Source organism: Tachypleus tridentatus, chromosome 2 (genome assembly GCF_004210375.1).
Source record: "Tachypleus tridentatus isolate NWPU-2018 chromosome 2, ASM421037v1, whole genome shotgun sequence".
NCBI classification, from domain to species: Eukaryota; Metazoa; Arthropoda; class Merostomata; order Xiphosura; family Limulidae; genus Tachypleus; species Tachypleus tridentatus.
Genome location: NC_134826.1, coordinates 107169887 through 107192123, shown reverse-complemented (window position 1 = coordinate 107192123; position 22237 = coordinate 107169887). Strand labels below are relative to the sequence as shown.

General features: G+C 34.0%; 2 protein-coding genes across 8 annotated transcripts in view; one reads left to right on the top strand and one right to left on the bottom strand.

The window, feature by feature from the left end:
- LOC143244793 (general transcription factor II-I repeat domain-containing protein 2A-like) overlaps positions 1-13658 on the top strand; it is a 41078-nt gene extending 27420 nt beyond the window's left edge. For all 6 annotated transcript variants that reach the window (XM_076490127.1, XM_076490126.1, XM_076490128.1 and 3 more), the window contains one exon: positions 11588-13658. In XM_076490127.1, the coding sequence (XP_076346242.1) occupies positions 11706-12842 (1137 nt within the window). In that variant the 5' untranslated portion in view covers positions 11588-11705 and the 3' untranslated portion in view covers positions 12843-13658. The remainder of the gene's footprint in view (positions 1-11587) is intronic.
- LOC143244794 (sushi, von Willebrand factor type A, EGF and pentraxin domain-containing protein 1-like) overlaps positions 1-21239 on the bottom strand; it is a 33739-nt gene extending 12500 nt beyond the window's left edge. The window contains exon 1 of one of the 2 annotated variants that reach the window (XM_076490130.1): positions 20339-21239. In XM_076490130.1, coding sequence (XP_076346245.1) covers positions 20339-20872 — 534 coding nt within the window. In that variant the 5' untranslated portion in view covers positions 20873-21239. The remainder of the gene's footprint in view (positions 1-20338) is intronic. The other variant, XM_076490129.1, reaches the window with a different exon arrangement.
- Between the last annotated feature and the right edge of the window lie 998 nt (positions 21240-22237).

The following is a 22237-nucleotide window of genomic DNA, read 5'->3' as shown; positions in this document are numbered from 1 at the left end:
TTATAATAAACGTATAACGGTAAATCTATTATACCTTCCTCTTTAGAGAATTAAAATTGGCGTTAGACAATCTTTAACTAAGCTATTACATATATATATACATACTCTGATAACAATACAATAAATTGTAAAAAGATTATGCAATTTCAAAAATCATGACAATACATAACACAACTAATACAAATGATCTTGTCACAATAACGTTACATACCACATGAAAGTGCTTAAATATACGTTTTTTTGTTGTTTTTTTTGGCTTAACCAAATCAATAATGACACTACTGAGGTGTTCTTTGAAAGTTGGAATAGGGTTTACGAGTAATGAAAATTTTGTGGTTATGTTTTCCAGCCAATTGACATATATTACAAATTTTGCGAAAGTGAGAAATATCTTGCTTGATTTTTGGCCAACACAAACGCCTCATAATTTTGTCATATGTCTTGTTCACACTTAAAAGACCTCCCGGCAGTTGCCGTACATTCTACAAAGTTTAATCATGAATACTCTGTCTGAACAATCTATCAAAGAACTTTCCATCCAGCCAAATCGTTTCCCAACAATACTGATACACCTGAATTGGCAGAGTAGATCTTACTTCAACCACAACCAAATCCGAAACTAGATATAATGTTAGATAAGTGTAATGAAGAGGAACATTAACAAAACTTCCCTCAATACCCCGAATAATAACAGACTCACCGGTGATAGAACTCGAATTTAGAGGCAGTATACCTTAAAGCAAAAATGATTGAGCTGCCTCAGTATGACGTAAATATGTATGGGTATGGGATTAGCAGTGTCATTTGTCAAAGACACAGAACAAATAAACACAAAACGTTTAAATTTATCCCTAGCTACATCAATCTTTCTATCAGTGGTCAAACATCGGGTGATATGGTGAATCTACGTCCATATGTGGACACAAATGCTCTAGATGTTTCCTTTTTCAAACACCAATAATTGGATATAACATAATGAGGTTTTTTTTCATAAAAATTACAAACAGACCCTGATGGTTTTGATGAAGTTTTATCCTGATTCTGAGAAGATTTCATACTAGAGAGCTGGACTTTATAGCAGAATCCTCAACTTTAGGGGGTTGAAAAGGTACAGGTTTTTGCTGATATGGCAAGAATTTCTTTTTATGGAAAGTTATTTTATGTGTTAAAGTGTAGTCATCAGAAAGAGAAGCTGCTTTCTGTAGTGTTTCAAATTTCTCTTCATCCAAATAAGTTTTGATGTCATCACTTATACAGCGTTTAAATTCCTCAATTAGACAAAACTGTCTCAGTTTGTCGAAACTGATACCGATATGTATAGAATTACACCATCAATCGAAACAATCCTCTTTTTCATGAGCGAATTCCATATATGTTTGGCTATTTTGTTCTTCTTGGACTTCGCTACGGGCTTGTTCAAGCTCAATTTGTTTCAATTTTAACTGGATTTCTAACTTATCTTTATCACTAAATTCTGATTGGCTAGTGGATGCACTAGAGTATTCTTCTGATGCTTTATGAGACAACAAGTCATCATCGACTATCATTTCGACAATACGCTTTTTTAGCTCATTTTTCTCATTGATTTTTTTAACCTTTGATTCTAAAATTTTGGCAATTTCAAGCAATTAACGTTTGTTATATTTGTCAAGTTGTTTAAGGGAGAGTGATTAAAAAAAATCTTGATAATCAGACATGGTAAAATTTTGTTGGTACCGATAAATATAAATCATGTTATGATTTGAAATTTAATTTATTTCGAATTTTTTCTCTGATTCAGATTTCGGACACGAACCTCCAGTTTATTATATTACATATTATCATTCATTTCAGATGAGTCTCCGATTTGTTTTATCTGTATGTTAACGTATCACTGTTTCAAATAATCGGAAATTTTAATTTTAATTTAGAAGTTAATAAAATGTTAACGTGTATCAAATTTATACATAAAAGACAATATAATTTATAATAACGGTTATTACTAATTTCTATTACATATGATGGTTTATATACAAGAGTTTTATAAATTTACAAAGTATATTAAGTATTTTATCTGTTCTAGAACTGAGTATTTAATGGATGGCCCAGATTCATGGCGAACAAATTAATTTATTTGCTTAAAATGACAGACTTACCTACTTGAGATTTAACTTAAACAAAAAGCTTTTGGAGCTAACAAGTGTTTCAAATCCCCCTAAACTCAAGCGTAATGTATTAGTGGACTATATCCTTATCACTATAGTGCTTGGAAATTTGTCCTTGATTACGCCAGAAGTGTGAGTCGAGACATTTATAAACAAATATCACTATTTATCAGAAACTAGCAAACGATGTGTTCTTAGTGCATTAGTTAGCTAAAAATTCTGAAAAAAAAAAGTGAGGTAGGCTGACGGTGTGTGAGTTGACTATAAACCCCAAAATGTATGCAAAGGAGAGTGATAGTATGTGTTGTGAGTTAGCAAACACTCTGAAATATATGAGAAAGATTTTGATGGATCATGAGTTAGCTATAAATCCTTCCCCATTCATGTGAGTTTCATAGTATGTAAGAAGCTGTGAAGTTTAAAGTATACGTAAGAGTGAGTTATGTATGAAATATGAACGAGTTTGATGGTGTGTGAGATAGTTATAAAATCTGAAATATATATGAGTGAATTTCATAATGCTTATCGACATTTTTTTTTTAATTTCGCATGAAGCTACACGAGGGCTATCTGCGCTAGCCGTTCCTAATTTAGCAGTGTAAGACTAGAGGCAAGACAGCTAATAATCGTCATCCATCGCCAACTCTTGAGCTACTGTTTTATCAACAAATAGTTGTATTGACCTACACGTTATAACACTCTAATGACAGAAAGGGCGAGTATGTTTGGTGTGGCGATGATTCAAACCCTCGACCCTCAGATTGCGAGTCGAATGCCTAATATATTTTAGGAAGTTTTATTGTGCTTCAATTAGCTACAAACACTGAAAAGTGTATTTTCAAGATTGGTTATACAGGAGTTAGCCATAAATACAGAAAAATATGTGATGGAATTTTAAAGTGTGAGTCAGTTGTAAAATAATCAATACGTGAGGGAGTTTGTTAATGCGTTAGCCATCTATAAACATTAAAAGGTGGGTGAGAGGTTTGGATAGTGCGTAATTTAGCAATAAATAGAAATGATGGAGTTTTATTAGCTATAAACTGTGAAAGATATGTGAGAGAGTTTGATAGTCTCTGAGTTGCCTATAGAACCTGAAATTTACATGTGAAAGTTTGATACAACTCAACACTCTGAAATACTTGAAAGGCAGATTTAAGGTTGTTCGGGCCCAGGGGCTAATAATTTTTGTGGGCTCTACATTTCATCTAATTTTACAAAGTAAAATTATCAATGGGACTTCATTAAGACCATGGGTACTGGAACTGAGCCCACTCTAGCCACTACCTAAATACGCCACTGTTGAAAGGGAATTTGATGAATCATGAGTAAGCTACAAGCTTGGAAATATACATGTGGGAGTTTTATTGAGTGTTAATTAGCTATAAACTATGAAATGTAATTTAGAGAGTTTGCTGGTGCGTAAGTTACCTATAAACAGTGAAACCTATGCGAGAGAGTTTGGTAATGAGTTAGTTCACTATGAACTCTAAAATGTATGTAACTGATTTTGATAGTTCAGGAGTGAGCTATAAAGTTTGAACTACATGTTAGAAAGTTTGACTAAACTAGTTAAAAGGTCTGAAATATGCTTGAGGAATATTGATAATGCATTAATTAGACAAAAACTCGGAAATATACGTAAGGGAGTTTTTATGATGTTTAGATATAATCCTCGGAACGAGGTCGGATTAAGGGTTTTATTGGCCCCCTCGAAACAGAACCTTTACGTGCAATACATTTAGAGTCACAGCTTGCGGCCCTGGGCTTCAGCCCGGTAAGCCAACACCTTAATCTCGGGTTGCTTCTAAATATTTGTTAGGAAGTTTGATGTATCGCGAAGTATGAGGTTTGAAATCCGCGTGAAGAAATTTGATAGTACGTGAAATAGCTATAAACTGAAATATAAGTGAGGAAATTTGATAGTGTGTGAGCTGCTATAAACTCAGAAATATTCGCGAGGTATATTTATGATGAGTGATTGAGTAATTACTTTGAAATATAACTTAGAAAGCTTGATAATATATGAATTAGTTACAAAGTCTGAAATAAACGAGAGGGAGTTTCGAGCTGCGTGAGCGAGATACAAGTAGTGAAATATATGTGGGTGAGATTCATGGAGCTTCATTTAGCTTTCAACTCTGAAATATTCCCGAGAAACTTTGATTGAGCGTGAGTTAAATATAAAGGGTGAAATATACTGAAGGGAGATTGATAGTGCATGAATTACCGTAAATTCTGAAATATACATGAGGGAGTCAGATTAGTTATCTATAAATATCGAAATAAGGTGGTGTTTTACTCTGTGCGAACTAGTTATAAACGCTACAATATTCTTGAAGGAATTTAATAGCGCTTGCGTTAGCTACAAATTATGAAATATATGTGAGGAAGATTAGTTAGCTATAAATTTTAAAATGCTAATGAGGGAATTGGATAGTGCGCAAGAGCGCGAAAGAAACACATCCGGATTCTCCTCACCAATAACATCATCCTTAGATGAAGCAGTCAGCTCGCAAACCCTTATGGGTTTGGCAACAACTTTTCCCCAGACAAATTGTTTCTCAACAATAATGATACTCCTTTACTTGGCAAAGTAGGTCTTGCTCAAACCACAACTGGTCCCGAAACTAGGTCTGATGTTAAATATATCTTACGAAAAGGAACGTCAACAAAGTCGCTCTCAATACCCTGAACAATTACAGACTCACCAGTGGCAGAAATCGAATTTGAAGGCAATGTACTTTCTAACAATAATGATTGAATCACCCTAATATCACGAAGAATATGTATGGGAATGGGATTAGCAGTGTTATTATCAGAAGCCAAATCAACAACTTCGGTTGATCTGGTGAAACCAGGGTCATATGTGGACGCGAACAGGGTGTTGCCTCCTTACTTATTTCTTTTTCAAACATCAACAGTCGGTGATAACCGGGTTTTTAGATCAATGGTATAGTGGTATTGATGAAGGTTTATACCGTCTGTAAGAAGATTTCGAAATAGAAGAGCTGAATTTTTAAGAATCCTCAACCTTAGTGGATTGGACAGATACAGGATTTTGTTGAGATGGATAGAATTTCTTTTTATAAAAAGTAGTTTTATGTGTTAAAGTGTAATCATCAGAAAGAACAGCTGCTTCCTGTAGTGTTTCAACTTTATTTTAATCTAAGTAAGTTTGAAGGTTGTCACTTTTACAGCGTTTAAATTCCTCAATTAGACATAATTTTTTTAATTTGCTCAAACTCTTGCCAATAGGCTTAGAATTACACCATAGATCGAAATAAACCTCTTTTTCGTAAGCAAATTCCATATAAGTTTGGCTTTCGTGTTTACGATAACCTCGAAATTTTTTACAATAAACCTCTGTTACTAACTTGTATGCTTAAAAAATAGCGGTTTTAACCTTATCATAATCCGTACAATCTTTTGATGATGCGTGAGTTAACTCTAAACTCTGAAATGTACTCGAGGAGGTTAAATGGAGTGTGATTCTGCTATAAACCTGAAATATACATAAGGGAGTTTGACTGTGTGTGAGATCCCCATTATCTCTGAAACATATGCGAGAGGAGTTTGTTTGTTTGTAGTTACAATCCCTTAACTATTTATGATGGAGTTTGGTAGTTTATGAGTTAGCTATAAACTCTGAAACATCCGTTAAGAAGTTTTATGGAACGTGAATTATCTTTCATTAACCTATGAATAAATGTGAGGGAGTTTACTAATGTGTGAGTTTGCTAAACGCTCTATAATATACGTTAGTAAGCCTGATAATGAGCGAGTTAGCTATAAGTTCTGAAATATATGTGTTGGAGTTTGATGGTGTGTTAATTAGATATAAACTAAATGTGTTGTTGTATTTATATTGGTTGAGACGACAGAAAGATGCTTCAAGTAGTTAATCATATTTCTAAATTTCTGAAATAAATTTGTGTCCTGTCATGAATAATATGCAACACATTTATTGAAATAGTTGTGCTCTTCATTGATAACTTATTATAAAATTTATAATGTATTTAGTTATCTTTTCAATGATGAATTATGAATACAAATCTGTATCTGATATGTTGTCAGCCATACAGAACATCTCATTCATTCTCTTGATTTTCGTTAAATGTGTTGAGTAATAAAATATTAACACTAAAAAAACTGAAACTAATCTAACTTGGTTTTGAAGAATTGGGTTTCAAATAAAAATTTATTCGAGCCGTCATTTACATGAACGTGAAATGAGCTGACGACAAAATGCATAATTGGTCTCTTGAAAACTAGCATATAAGATATTGTCTTTATTCCAGTCCCTACAGTATCAAGCTGTTCTCTTTAGAGAGTCAAAATGACTGACGAATATTAGCAAAACGCATCTGATAGTGGAAAAGTATTTAACTGATTTTCCTTTACTTCGTAAGAAGTAGATTTAGTTATTCATTTCGTTTTTGTTAAAGGTAGCTCAGAGAATGTTTATCTTTACGATAACTGTTTTAATAATGCAACACTTTTATTGGAGTATGTTTATCTTTACGATAACTATGCCTGAACTGAAATCCTAACTGGAGTGTGCTTGGCTTTACAATATGAATGTTTGATATGTGGCTGTAGCTAGAGTGCAACTGGCTTTACAGTAGGTATGTATGAACTGGAATTAGCTGAAGCGTGTTTGGCTTGATAATAGTTGTCTGAAATATGGTTCTATCTGGAATGTGTTTGGCTTAACCTTTGTTTGTTTTGAATCTTCGCACAAAACTACAAGAGTTTTGCGCTAGCCGTCCCTAATGTAGCAGTATAAGACTAGAGAGATGGCACGCACCGCCAACTCTTGAGCTACCCCTTTACCAACGATTAGTGGGATTGATCGTCACATTATAATGCTGGCAAGGCCGAAATGGCAAGCATATTAGGTGTGACAGGAATTCAAACCTGCTCTCAGATTACGAGTCGAGTGCGCTAACCACCTGGCTATGCCGTGCCTATTTGAGCTAACGATAGCTACGTCTGTGCAGTAACTTTAGCAAAAAGCATGTTTATCTAACACATTTGTTATTCGTAAAGTAATTACGCTATTTCTCTTATGCAAAACGATCTAGATAATGACAAAGTTAATACAAATATTTAACCATGTAGGTTGCTGTTGTTAATAGCCAGCATCACCTCTTATCTTTAGCCTTATCACTTCTAATTTGTCGACGCCTGCTGATGGTTTTATTTATAAAATAAAAAGAAAAGAAAAGAGAAAAGATGACATGGATGATGAAGAAGCACGCGCTCCCTTTGGGAGGCGATCAAGGAGATCATGTTCTCGGGGCCACATGTTATCAGACATCGTTCAATTTAGCATTATGGCAGATAATTTACAAAACACTGTTTTATTTTTGGTTTAACTGTCTTACACAGAAGCAATTTCTAAACAACCCATTCACTATAACAGCTAATTGTAGGCACTTCCGATATAAATAAGACATTAATTTTTCTGTATGCTTTTCTGTATTGTCTTTTATTCAAAGGTTTTTCGAATAGTTTACTGTTTGAGTTTAAGAAGAGTCAGAGAAGGGATCAAACTATAAGTTTACAATCGTTCTAGACAGCTATTGTAGAAAAAAGTTAACAGTCCACCTAGCAATTTATCTAAACAATTATCAATTGATATAAAGTTAATTTCAAAAAGAGGCAAAATGCGTTTACTGAATTATTTTATTATAGCCAATAATGAAACTCTCTGAACGTTCGTAATGATCACATGGGTGGATCATATGATTTTTTTTTCTGACTTCACCTCTCGCCAAGAATTAACACCATTACTAAATGCCATTTATTTCTCCTGGCAAGAAAAAAAATGTACTGAGGATTTATATGTATCTAGTTGAAGGCCTCAAAGAAATAAGTCTCAGACGGCATTTAATTGGTAATTTTTAATAATCAACATGATATGTTTTTGTGATTTTTTATTTCTTTATGAGGGAAGTCATTTAGTTGTATACATTTAAATACACTTTAATAAACCCTGGTACGCTGAATAATAAAAGTTTCCATTATGTCATTACTCTCTTACTTAACTCTTAAAATGAGCGAAATGACTGGCGCTTTTGCTTGAAAGATATAATTGGCCAACAGAATACATTTGAAAGCGTGTTCATCAAATAAGATGTATGTTTGTGTATGCATATATATATATAGTTTAGTGAAAATTAATACATTTTGATAAAATTAAGTAAACAAAATCACAAGAAAGGACTGCGTTAGAAACAGCAATTTCAAACCTCTGACTAATTATATTAGTTTGTTATAACTTAAAAAAATAAGCTGAAACAAAAATAAATTAAACAAAAAACGCTGCACTAATTGAAGATATCCCAGGGTACACGCTACAATGTTTACCTTAGGTTTTGGAGGTGATTGCCGAAGTAGGACCCACGTTGCAGTGGGGATACATCGTGTCTCAGTCTTAATGTCTATTCGCCAGTCTCACATATGAAATAAGAGTAGCAATAGATATAGAAATAGAAATTAGGAGAGAGAGATGTGGGTGCTCAAGCCTATAATGTCCCACATATATATCACCCTTTACTGCCTGCAGATAGTTGTGGGAAGATGACTGCTCTCCAAAGTAAAGAAAAAATTAATTAAAATAAGAATAAGAAAATAAGGTACTACCATTGGGGATAAGTGAGTTAAAAACATACCTCTTGAAGTTAGCATTCTAGCCCTCAATATGGAAGAAAGACATTAATTGATGGCACAGTCACAACCACCACCCATTCATTAAGTCTGCTGACTACTAGAAGTCCTTTTTAGTAAAACTTTACTGACAGTAGAGATAGTTTGAATACTTTTTAGTAAAATTTACTAATTACTAAGCTCTTTGCTATTTTTATTATATCACTACCATAATTAGTGCATGTTACTTATTGAAATAGAAGTTAGAGCCTTATTTACAAAGCCTTTGGTCATAATATCGATAGTAGTTAACCCAGTCGCATAATTTTGTCATATGCTACTCTAATTAGAACCTTTTTATTAAAACTTTAGTCATAAAAACGATAGTTAGTAATTTAGTCGCATGACTTTGACATGCCGTTAAAGTTTGACTGTAGTTAAAGCTTTTTACTGAAACATTGCTGTTAACAATGCTAGCTAGCACGTTGTTAATTAGACTTTGTCTCATGAGAGAGTTAGCCGGTTATTAAACTTACTGTAATAAAACGTTTGTAGTGTGAACTCTAGTCAGTAACGTTGCAGTATACCTTTATTAATTACAATATTTCAATACGTCTGTTGCAGAAATTTGTAAAATGCATTGCATGAAATCTGTGTTGTAAAGTCTATTTACAAATAAAGGTAGTCCGATCAATTTGGGAAGAGTGCGACTCATTTGATTAACTTGCCGATTTGTTTAGTTAAAGTTCTGTTGTTCGCGTCCATTAATAATCCCCCCTAGGCCCGGCATGGCCAGGTGGGTTAAGGCGTGCGACTCGTAATCTGAGGGTCGCGGGTTCGCATCCCCGTCGCGCCAAACATGCTCGTCCTTTAAGCCGTGGGGGCATTATAATGTAACAGTCAATCCCACTATTCGTTCGTAAAAGAGTAGCCCAAGAGTTGGCGGTAGATGGTGATGACTAGCAGCCTTCCCTCTAGTCTTACACTGCTAAATTAGGGACGGCTAGTGCAGATAGCCCTCGAGTAGCTTTGCGCGAAATTCAAAAACAAACAAACAAAAAATCCCCCCCCTCCAAAGCTGTGTTCGTAGTTTTAAGAATGGCGGTCAAATCCTATTATTCTATATATAGTTGTTTCATAAGGTGGATGCCGTTGACTGACTTTCTCTAATCTGTCACTTCCAAATACGGCACATAACCCTTGTATAACTTTGTTCTAAATCCCATGAAACAAACAATTCAGTAAACTCATATCTAATATACTGCCTTAAATAAAAATAATACTATAGTTAAACCTGTAATTTTAGGGTACTGCAGATGTTTTCAAAGCAAAGAACAAAATTTCGATCTTCTTAGGTCGTCTTCAGGTTAACCTGAAAAGTAAACGTGTTAAAACCCATACCAGTCGTCCTGAGATGTATTATTACACAAAATACTATTCAATGTAAAGATATTGTAATTCTGTTAGTGATAACTACAATGATTATTGATTTTTTAGTCTACCTTATAATGAACGTCTGAACTACGTGTCCTATTCTTTTCCTTTTTTTTCATTTTTGTAACTGAATGTGTTGTGGCAGCGTGATGATTTTCTTATGTTACTAGTAAATGACTCAAGGATTCTAAGTTGGCATTCTTTTCGGGAACTAAGAAGACTCGAAAGTAACAGAAGATAGAGGCAGCGTCATATTCATTTAGAGCAGGGGTGGCCAACCTATGGCGCATGCGCCAACCGTGGCGCATTGCACGATTACAAGTGCCGCACTATACCCCAGAGATAAGAATGTACGTTTGCGGGTATATGAGTGTGAGTCCATTTATTAGGAGTTTGAAGTTGATGTGTGTGTGTTTGTCATTTGTGTTTGTGTATGAAGACGTTTGGTGCAATGATTTATTATGTAATTCAGTATATATCTTTATATCAAGACATAATAGAAAGAAGAGAAAGAGAAACTTAGATACAGAAACAGAAACCTAAAACGCATACGTGAATACATAAGAAAATATAGATACATTGAAACAAACATAAATTTAAGGGTCAGATTAACTGTACGTTGCAAACCGGATGTTAAATATTGTAACAAAAAGTGCAGCTCAGTAGAAGTATTTCATTTTTCGCATTGACGTGAGTAAAAGTTTTCCTCCTTACACATATGCACGCATACATAAATGAAAACATATTCATAATAAGCAAGTATTTATTCTTTTTTTAAATTGAATTGAGTTAATTCTTTTAAAATTAAATAGTAATTTTTGTATTAATATTGAAATTTTTATACAATATTTTGTAAAAGTTCAAATATCTCAAAATCTCAATGTTTTATACATCATTTGATGCAGTTTGTTTTGCAGAATTTCACTCTGATTACGAATATATAAGTTAAATCAAAAAATTTTTTTTCAGTTTTTTTAATTTTTAATTTTTTTAGTTATTATGACTTGGTGTAATAGAAGGCTGAAAGGACATGAGGATTTCCTATAATCATTGTTAGAGAATAGTATCACAAAAAAGACTGCTTATAATCATTTTTATATAAATTTTCTAGATAAAAAGTAATAAATAATGTTTTTTTAATTTAATATGTTTAGTTTTTTCAAACATTTTGTATAAGTTCAAATGTTTGAAAACGATAAAGTTTTATACATCATCTGTTGCAGTTTTTCAAGCTGATTACGATTAAATGAAATCTAAAAAAATTTCAATACTCTCATGGATTAAACAGGATCAATGATCCTGTGGGATGTACTAGTAATAATAATAATAATAATATTTTTTTCGATTTTTTATAGTCCCATTACAGTGAAAAAGAACATGAGCAAAAGAAAAGCAGAAAGCGATAGCAAACGTCAGTTTAATGAACTGTGGGAAAATGAGTTCTTATTTATTGCGAGTCCTTCATGAAAACCAATGTGTATTGTTTGTGAAAGCACCCTCTCAGAAAACAGAAGACATGATCTTAGCAGACACTATAAGAAACACCAAGTTGAAGTAGAAGAAAAACAAAAGTTAATGCCTGGCTCTGAGTTACGGAAAGAATATGTGGTCAAGAAAAAAGAGGATATGAAAAAGAGGCGAAATCTCTTTGTAAAGAGAAGTTGTGAAAGTTTGGCAATGCTCGAAGCATCCTACGAAATCGCCTTTGTGTTGGCTAAAAAGCATATGCCTTTCTCTGACGGTGAATATATTGTTAAACCCTGCCTCCAAAAATTTGCAAAATGTCTTGGTGATAAAAGTATTGAAAGAAAGGTAAACGAAATCGCTCTTTCAAAGCAGACAATTACAAGACGCATTGAGGAACTTTCTCATGATGTATTTGAGCAACTGAAGGAACGTGTCCATGCGTGCTCTTTCTTTTCATTAGCTTTGGACGAATCTGCTGACATATGTGATGTAGCCCAGTTAAGTATTTTTATAAGAGGAATTGATGATAATTTTAACATATTTGAAGAACTTATTGGCCTTGAATCACTCCATGGAAAAACTAGAGGGTCAGACATATTTGAGAAAGTAAAGTCATGTTTAGAAAATCAACATTTAAACTTTAGTAAACTCTTAAGTGTCTGTACTGATGGAGCACCGTCAATGATTGGTAGAGTTGCTGGAACTGTAGCCTTGCTCGAAAAGTTTTTCGGTCGTCCTCTTCTAAAATATCATTGCATAATACACCAAGAGTCTCTGTGTGTAACAATTTTGAATTTGCAGCATGTTATGATACCAGTTGTAAAATGTGTGAATAAAATTAGAGCTAAAGGATTAAATAGGAGAGAATTCAGAGAATATTGTGAAGTGTTAGATATGGAATATGGTGATCTCATCCTTCATTGCGAAGTGCATTGGCTTTCTAGAGGACAAGTTCTCAAAAGATTTTGGAAACTGAAAAATATTGTACATGGTTTTCTGGAAGAAAAAGAAGAGCTGCCTGAGGAAAGGATCCTTTTGTGTAATGAAAAGTGGATGTTTGATTCAACTTTTTTAGTTGATATTACCAGCCATCTCAATGGTGGATGTTTGATTGATATTACCAGCCATCTCAATGATGTTTGATTTAGCCTAAATTCAAAACTGCAGGGCAAGGACAAATTGTTTCCTAGTTTAGTAAATGATATCAGTGCATTCAAAATGAAGTTAAAACTGTTCATCTCTTAGCTAGAAAACAAGGATTTGAGCCAATTTCCACATTTAAAGGAACAAAGTGAATGTGTTCAAGATAATACCAAATTTACAAAATACATTGAAAAAATCATACTACTACAAGAGGTCTTTGATAGTCGTTTTAGTGATTTTGCTAAAGAAGAAGATTGCATGCTTGCATTTATAAATCCATTTTCACTTACTGAACAAAACATTCTGAAGATGCCTAGTAATATACAGATGGAACTTATTGATCTAAAAGCAAATTCAGTACTGAAGAGTAAATTTAATGAACTTCCCTCACTCCCAAGTGAATCTGGAATGCTTAATTTTTGGCGATCATTACCATGTGATCATTTTCCAGAACTGAGAAAATTTGCCCAAAGTTATGCCTGTCGCTTCGGAACAACATACAGATGCGAGCAAGCATTTTCATCCATGAAAATGATCAAGAACAAACTGAGGTCGCGACTATCCGATTCAAGTCTGAAAAACTGTCTGTTGCTGTCAGTTACTAATTTAACTCCTAATATTACAGATTTGGTGAAAGCGAAGCAAAGTCAAAAGTCTCATTAAACCTAGTTATGTTTATTTTTCCTCCATGTAAAATTATTTTTCATTAAAACTGCTAATTGTGTTGATAAATTTTTATTAGATATTCTTTCATAAATAACTAATGAAATATATCAATGCAAATGCAAAGAAAGTGTCAATAAAGTAAATAAAGTTTACCTTGTATTCATGTTGAATTCTTTTTACAACTTCTACATGTGTCCACACTCCACATTAACATATATATATATATATATAACAAATGATTATATGTATAACTGCCAAATATCTCCAAATTACCATACTTAAAGGATTGAAAGGCTGTTAAAGTTTGTGTGGCGCATCTGAATTAGAAGTGAAAAATAATTGGTGCATAGGAAACAAAAGGTTGGCCACCCCTACCCATGGTTTAGAGTTTAGATAGTGGGTGGTAATACTACTAGTGTTGCAGGTTTAGTGTTACAGTGTTCTTTTATTCGACTACAAAGCCTTCTATTCCAGTGTTTTATCTAATATAACCCTGATTGCACCCCGGGAACGTGAACTCATATACCATTATCAAGGTATTCAATGGATATTATGTGTCCTTAAATTAACGAGACCTTTTCACCTAGATTTTGTTTTGAAAACACATGTTAACTGAACCTGTGGATATAGTATAGCATTACGAAAGTAAAACTAAGTAATATAACAGGAAATGACGGTCATTAGCTTTCCATTTTTTGTGTTAATTATTATATTTAGATAAAACAACGGAAAACAACTTCTTCTAAGCACTCTTTAATATCCTCAGCTCCTGCTCCAAAAATAAAAGGTTTTGATTCCCATATTTTTAAACTGTTTATAGTCGGGTGTTAACCAAGTTTTCTTTGAAGATTAAAAGAGTAAAACTTTCAAAATGCGGATCTAGTAACTTATGGTACACTTCAGTGGCAAGCATATTCTAACTGATTTTCAAAAGTGAACTTTATATTAATATGTTTACCATTTAAAAACTGAAGATATTCGTTAACTAAATCAGTTTCTATACACCAAAAAAGTGTCATAGGCATATTTCATGAGTTACTCAAGTTTAATATTTTAAGTCCAGTAGTTTGACCAAACTTTTTCATGGTGGTACCGTAAAACATAAAAGGAGATAATTTCGTTGCAAAACATGAAAGCTAGTTAATCACGCCCATCTCAAACCCTTTGGCTACTCTTTCACACACGTAAGATGACGCTAAACGCCTACATGGCTGAAAAGGCGAGCATGTTTGGTAAGGGGTTTTAAACCCGTGACCCGCATATTGTAAGTTGAACGCTCTAACTACCAGACCGTGTCAGGCCTTCACAAAATGCAACTGCATATATATATATATTAAATAAGGTACTAGAAGAATCTGAAGTCGAATAAAAAAAACCTGTAATTAAAACCTACTACTATAGTAGTGTTACCAAACACTATCCAAACGAATGTAACATGTCGTTACATCCACTTCTTCCCATGTCTTCTCAGTTCCCGGGAAGAATTCCTAATTGGAATGCTAGAATCTCTTACTATTATACTAAGGAAATCATTTTTACTCATAATATAAGCGCACTACCACTACATTTCAATTGTGAAAATGTAAAGAAGAAAAAGAATATGAACTTCAGTCGTTGCATAATGAATATTGCTTCAGCAAAATTCAAGTGGATCAGTGAATATTAGCCATTACTTCTGTTTAAGAAAGCCGCAACATATGATATAATTACCAGTTATGTGATAACAAAATCATAATCTAATGAAATAAATTATTGTGTTACATTGTATATTCAATGCACAAAATACCAACAATATCGCCTACTTAGTATATAATACATTCAAAAAAATATAATGGCTGTAAATTTTAGTGAAAAGTAACCATTTTGTATAACGTTACTACATCAAATATTTAGTACTACAGTTTCGTTTTCTTACTGATACTTCATGTTTGAACAACAGCTAAGCTCATTACTGTTTATTTAGAAATATTTTGCAACAGCTAACTTCCAACATTATCTCTGTAGTGGAATTCCATAACAAATAACACTCATACAGTCATGTAAAAAAAGTTAGGACACCCTATGAAAGCCTGTGTATTTTTGTAAGATTTTCAGATATATAGATATTTAATCTCAATTTTAACAATACTGAGATATTATAGGAATATAACTAAACAATTAAAACTGAAGAAAAGACTTTAAGATCTTCTGTAAATGTACTTCTACAAAAATGCATATTCTAACTGAGGAAAAAGTTAGGACACCCCCACATTTATTCCCACTTGAAATGGCTCAACTCACACACAGGTGTATTACACCAGGTGCACATGATTAGAAGATCGTTACTTAGCATTTTGAATGAGGCTTGCCCTATTTAAACTTCAGACATTTAATTTGTATGCTCCTGACTGTTGAAGTGAGAATGAGCACCATGATGAGAACAAAAGAGCTGTCTGAGGCCTTCAGAAAGAAAATTGGAGCAGCTTATGAGTCTGGTAAGGGATTTAAAAAGATTCCAAAATATTTTGAAATCAGCCATTCCACTATCCGGAAAATAGCCAACAAGTGGAGGGCTTTCAAAACAACTGTCAACATGCCCAGGTCTGGTCGTCCAAGCAAGTTCACCCCCAGAGCAGACCGCAAGATGCTAAAAGAGGTTTCCAAATTCCCTAACGTGTCATCACGAGACCTACAGCAGGCTCTGGCTACTGTTGATGTGAAAGTGCATGCCTCTACAATCAGAAAGAGACTGCACAAGTTTAACTTGCATGGAAGGTGTGCAAGGAGAAAACCTTTGCTCTCTAAGCGAAACATCAAGACCAGACTGAAGTTTGCCAGAGAGAAAGTAGACAAAGACCAGGACTTCTGGAATAATGTTCTTTGGACAGATGAGTCCAAAATTGAATTATTTGTACACCAGAACAGAGGACATGTTTGGCGTAAACCAAATACAGCATTCCAGGAAAGAACCTCATACCAACTGTGAAGCATGGAGGTGGAAGTGTCATGGTTTGGGGCTGCTTTGCTGCAGTAGGACCTGGACAGCTCACAATCATAGAATCCACCATGAATTCTACTGTGTATCAGAGGGTGCTTGAGGATCCTGTGAGACCATCTGTAAGAAAATTAAAGCTGAAGCGGAACTGGACCCTGCAACACGGCAATGACCCAAACCATACCAGTAAATCCACCAAGGACTGGCTGAAAACTAAGAAATGGAGAGTCCTGGAATGGCCAAGTCATAGCCCAGCTCTTAATCCCATTGAGATGCTGTGGGATGACTTGAAATGGGCAGTATATGCAAGAAACCCCTCAAGCATCTCACAGCTGAAAGAATTCTGCATTGAGGAGTGGGGCAAACTTTCTTCAGACCGATGTCAGAGACTGGTAGATGGCTACAAGAAGCGTCTCACTGCAGTTATTTCAGCCAAAGGGGGTAGGGTGTCCTAACCTTTTCCTCAGTTTTTGTAGAATTACATTTACAGAAGATCTTGAAAAGTCTTTTCTTCAGTTTTACTTGTTTAGTTATATTCCTATAATCTCTCAGTATTGTTAAAATTGAGATTAAATATCTATATATCGAAAAATGTTACAAAAATACACAGGCTTTCATAGGGTGTCCTAACTTTTTCACATGACTGTATATGTTTCTTAGAGAAATTGTAATACCAATAACTGTAATTATTATCCCAGTAACAAAGTTACATAATAGGTAATATTGATTACCTAATAAAAAATTTATAGCAGACAACTTATCACTATTTTCGTAGTGAAATCATACTTACCAACAATGCTAATTTTTATAGTGAAATTCTATGATAGATAATGCCGATCAGCTAGTGAAACTTTATAACAGGTAACTATTATCGCTGGATCTCTAACGGAAATGTAATTATCAATAATATTAATTAGTATTATGGTGATATTCTACAACAGATAATGTTAATTACTTTCTGGAAAAATAGTGATAGATAACCCTTTTTTCTTCTTCTTTTAGTTTGTAAAGACGTTTTACATTTTGTCTGAAAAACTGAAAACTGAGACTGGTATCACGTATTTGTCACAAAACTGTAATTCTACAGTGCGGTGTGCCTTCACACACTTTGAAACAAAAAGCGCTAAGTTATGTCTGTGAATGGCATTTATAGCATTACTGTCCCTGTAATAAAACCCTATTGCAGGTAACTTACAGTTAGTAGTTTGTGTTCATTATTAATACCTTCTAATAACATAAAAAAATAAAAGAAATAAAATATACAGACTACAAGTACTTTGTTTGTTCTGAATTTCGCACAAAGCTACTCGAGAGTTACCTGCACTAGCCGTTCCTAATTTAGTAATGTAAGACTAGAAGGAAAGCAGCCAGTCATCACCACCCACCGCCAACTCTTGTATCAACGATAACGAATAGTGGGATTGACTGTTACATTATAATGCCTCCACGGCTGAAAGGGCAAACATGTTTGGTGCGACCGGGATGCGAATCTGCGACCCTCGGATTACGAGTCGCACGCCTTAACACGCTTGGCCATGCCGAGCCCCAGACTACTCTTAAAATATAATTTATAAAGTTATGAAGATAATTTAATTTAACAAGCTGACTAGAAACACTTAGTGTCGCAAGAAAATTTGAATATGTACTGATTAAAATACCTTGAATCATCAGACAAGTATCATCGCTATTAACAGTATTTTCAGCTGTGGTTTCAATAATATATCAAGAGGTTCAGCTAGCTAAAGAGGTTAAAGTTAGTTTCAAACCTATGTAAAGTTAATAATATAAAATAATTTTTTAGTTTTAAAAGCTTAATCCAAGAAAGTACTAAATTTATTATAAATATTACAACCAATAACATAGAAATAATTTAGAAAAATGAAATAGTTTATTACTTACGAAAGACAGAAAAAATTAAAACATTTGATATATTTATAGTAATAGTTCACCAGAGATAAAAACGATAATTCTTATTTTTTCAAGCAAACTTTAGTTTTCAAAAATCCTTCGCTTAATTATTATCCTGCTTAGAAATCCTCTGCTTAATTATCACCTCGTTGTAATGACGATATATGTAAAAAAAAAGGTTTAGGCCCAGCAGAAAAATCTGTTTCATGCTGAAACAAATAAGAACTATGAAAAAATAATTCATTGGACCTAAATACAGGCCTGGCATGGCCAAGCGCGTAAGGCGTGCGACTCGTAATCCGAGCGTCGCGCCAAACATGCTCGCCCTCCCAGCCGTGGGGGGCGTTATAATGTGATGCTCAATCCCACTATTCGTTGGTAAAAGAGTAGCCCAAGAGTTGGCGATGAGTGGTGATGACTAGCTGCCTTCCCTCTAGTCTTACACTACTAAATCAGGGACAGCTCGGTGCGGCGGGCTAACAACCTACTCACTTAAATACCTGTTGAAGAATCCGCAAGCGATTGCGGCCCTATGTTCCTAGATGGAATCTAATGGTGATAACTAATTAATATAATTACATGATTACATGTTAATAACTGAAATTTTGATACACTATTTATAATACTAAATAAAAGACATCATTTCTTCATTTTTGTTACAATCTGTGTAATAAACTATAATTCTCACAGAATAATTCATTTTATCCACGGATTATTCGGAAATACTTTTATATATATAGAAACACAGCATAAAATTCGAACATAAATCAGATTCTTATGTTAAAGCTCATTATGTCAATCAAATTGTTCAGGGATTGGGCATCATCATGATTTTAGTATCTAATATTAACAATAAAAATATTTGTCCAGCTTTCTATGAAACAGTGATGGTACTCCACACTTTGACTTAAGCTCACGTATAAGAGGAATTATCGAGTTTACATATATTAAAAATTTGACAACAATATGTACTAAGCACTGATAAAAACACTTTGGGTTTCTTTACTGAGATTAGTTATCTAACATTCTAGTTTAGCAAGAAAAGTGAGAAATGTTTGTTTACTCATATTGTCTTTTAAAATTACGTTTAGCTGAGAAAATGAGAGATACCTACAATTTGAATGGTTTGCTCTAGTTACCGAATTTAAATTTTAGTTTAGATGGGAAGATAACAAAAAAAAAAACCATTCAGCTGGTTTGCTAATATTAGGTTCTTAAAATTTCGGTTCAGTTGGGGACTGAAAATGGTGAAAGTAGTAGAAAACTGTCAGGAAATTTTTGTGTAATAGATACTTAAAACTGAATTTCAACTTAATAAGCGTGATAAATCTTATCGCTAAAAGAGTTCATCGTTAATTATTGGTGAAATTTCTAATGTTTTGATACAAACAAAAATGATTGAGTAAAGTTCTAGTAGCTGAACTGTAAATTCTTGCATTATTTGTTTCGTTTAAATATCTTTAGTTTATAAGTAAGCTACAAGAATAACGAAAATGAAAACCAAATGATTCTATTTTAAAGTTTTCTCTTAGCGCAAGATCTCTTTAGACAGGTTCACGTAATTGGCGATGAGCGGTAAAATTATAATAATCCAACATGTTGTAAGTGATTTGGGCGTTTTCTGGAAGTTGTGTATAATGTATATAGACAATTGGATGTGCATATTATAGGTATTCAGTCAAGTATTCTTTCCTATAGCTTTGGTATGTATCATGATCATTAGATAAGATTCAACCTGTAGCGCTTTCCTTTGCGAAATTCTAAAGTATGCTACGTATTTATGCATCTTTTTACTGCTGTAGATCTACTAAGATGTCTCTATTAGGACTACATGTGTCAGATTATATCTTTCTCTTTCTCTCACTAATGCTTTTTCTTGTTAATTTTATATTATGATATTTATAAAAGTTCTGAAATAAATATTTTTAATTTGAATCATTTTTCTTACTTGTGCTTTTAGAATAGCTCCCAGGGTGTAGGTTCCCCCTCCTGTATAGTTGATGCTTGGTAACTGGTCCCGTAATAGAGCACACTTGTGATTGTCTTCTGATGGATTACTCAGATGATCCACGTGTTTAACTACTCGTTCTCGTGAGCTGAAGGTGATTACCGCTACACGTGTGGCTTCATAGGAAACAGTGAAGTCTGCCAGCAACTTCTTGACAAATTTCAGTTCATTAAAAAAATTTTCTGACCCTACGGAAGCCGAACTGTCCACCAAAAACACCAGTTCTACTTGCTTATTAGGCGTTCTACGCAAAGCAGCCACATGATGTTTTAATATACTACCCAACTCTTCCACTTTGTTCTTTTTTAACTGGTTTGGCAATCCTTCATTAGAAGTGAGGCTGGGCTTTGCTCCGGAGTTAAAAAACATTTCGTATTCTCTGTCTCTGGTATGTCTGTATCCACCGGAGCTTGTAGCCTGTGACAGACCAGCTGCCACAAACAACAGCCCTACTAAGTACCAGAAGATATTCATACTGTGTTCCAAAAAATATTCCTGGGAAAATATCTCTCAACAACGGACTGTTCTCTTCAAGTCAGTGAGAGATGTTGTTACAGTAGTTACTAATTGGATCACAACTCTCAAAAAGATGGAATGTCCCGCGAAATAATAGATTTGATAAAAGTGATTCCTAGATATTTTCTCCCTTGTTCTGCTATTTTGTAGTTTGATTTAAACCACCCACTTGACAGTCTGACGACGAATCACATTCGAGGTCCTCGTCAGTCGAGAAGACAGCAATAAAAGAATCAAACATCCAGTTGTGTTCGACCGCCTTTCGACAAACAAAATGTGCCTGTAAACATAAAATCCTGTGCTGTTTGAGACTGGACGGCCCTTTTCCGTCCTTGTAACCTTCTGTAGTTATTTAGATGTCCGTTAGAGGAGGCGAGGAGGTGTCATATTCCCTTAGAGATGTGAAATATTCCAGCTGGCCTGACACACAAGTGGCATTACTATACGTATATCAAATCAACCTGAAACGCGTAGTTGGTCGTACACAAGGTCGTTACTAGACGTGAAAGTTGGACGCTGACCCGACAAATCTAGTTACATTAGAATTTCAAGGTGTTGGAAAGAGAATTAAGTCAGAGTATGAAGTTCTTGGTAAATTTGTACACTTTTAAGTGTACACTTTTAAGTGCCAGAATTAATACATCTGACGAAATTCCTGACATCAGAATACAATAACGTAATCTGAACTTTAAAAAAAAAGATAAATCGGCACCTTTGGCGAGATCTCAATATTCTTCTGTGCGTCTACTGACAGCTGTCAACTTTTTTAATGTTATACAAGCTTATGTATACATTACACGAGATGAAAGCGTACTGTCTGAGTAGATAAAGTTATATACATTTTCTCAGCACATTCTCACAATCTCCGTGGGTGCTATTTCTCAAATATAATCACGAACTAGAATAAAACTGTGTTTACGAAATTAAATGTGTAATACATTTGTACCGTGAACTGATGAATACCTTAAATATAGGATATGGTTTTTTAGAAATAAGCGCAAAGCTGCACAATAGGCTAGCTGCTCTCTGCCCACTACGGGTATCGAAACCCGGTGTTTAGCGATGTGAATCCGCAGACATTCAGTTGTGCCACTGGAGTGGGGGTTAAAAATAGGGTATTCTGTGTTCGTTAATTCGTTGTTTTAAAGTATTGAATATGTAAGATAAATTTGTTTTATGTAATATTTTTAAAAGTAAAATTTTTTTCTCGTTTTTCTGTTTTTTGAATTTATTAGCTTATAGTTAGTGTGCTCTTATATTATTTTTTTCTTGTATAAATACAATTTTACTGCCCTATTTTTAGTTAATACTTGTGGCATTGTG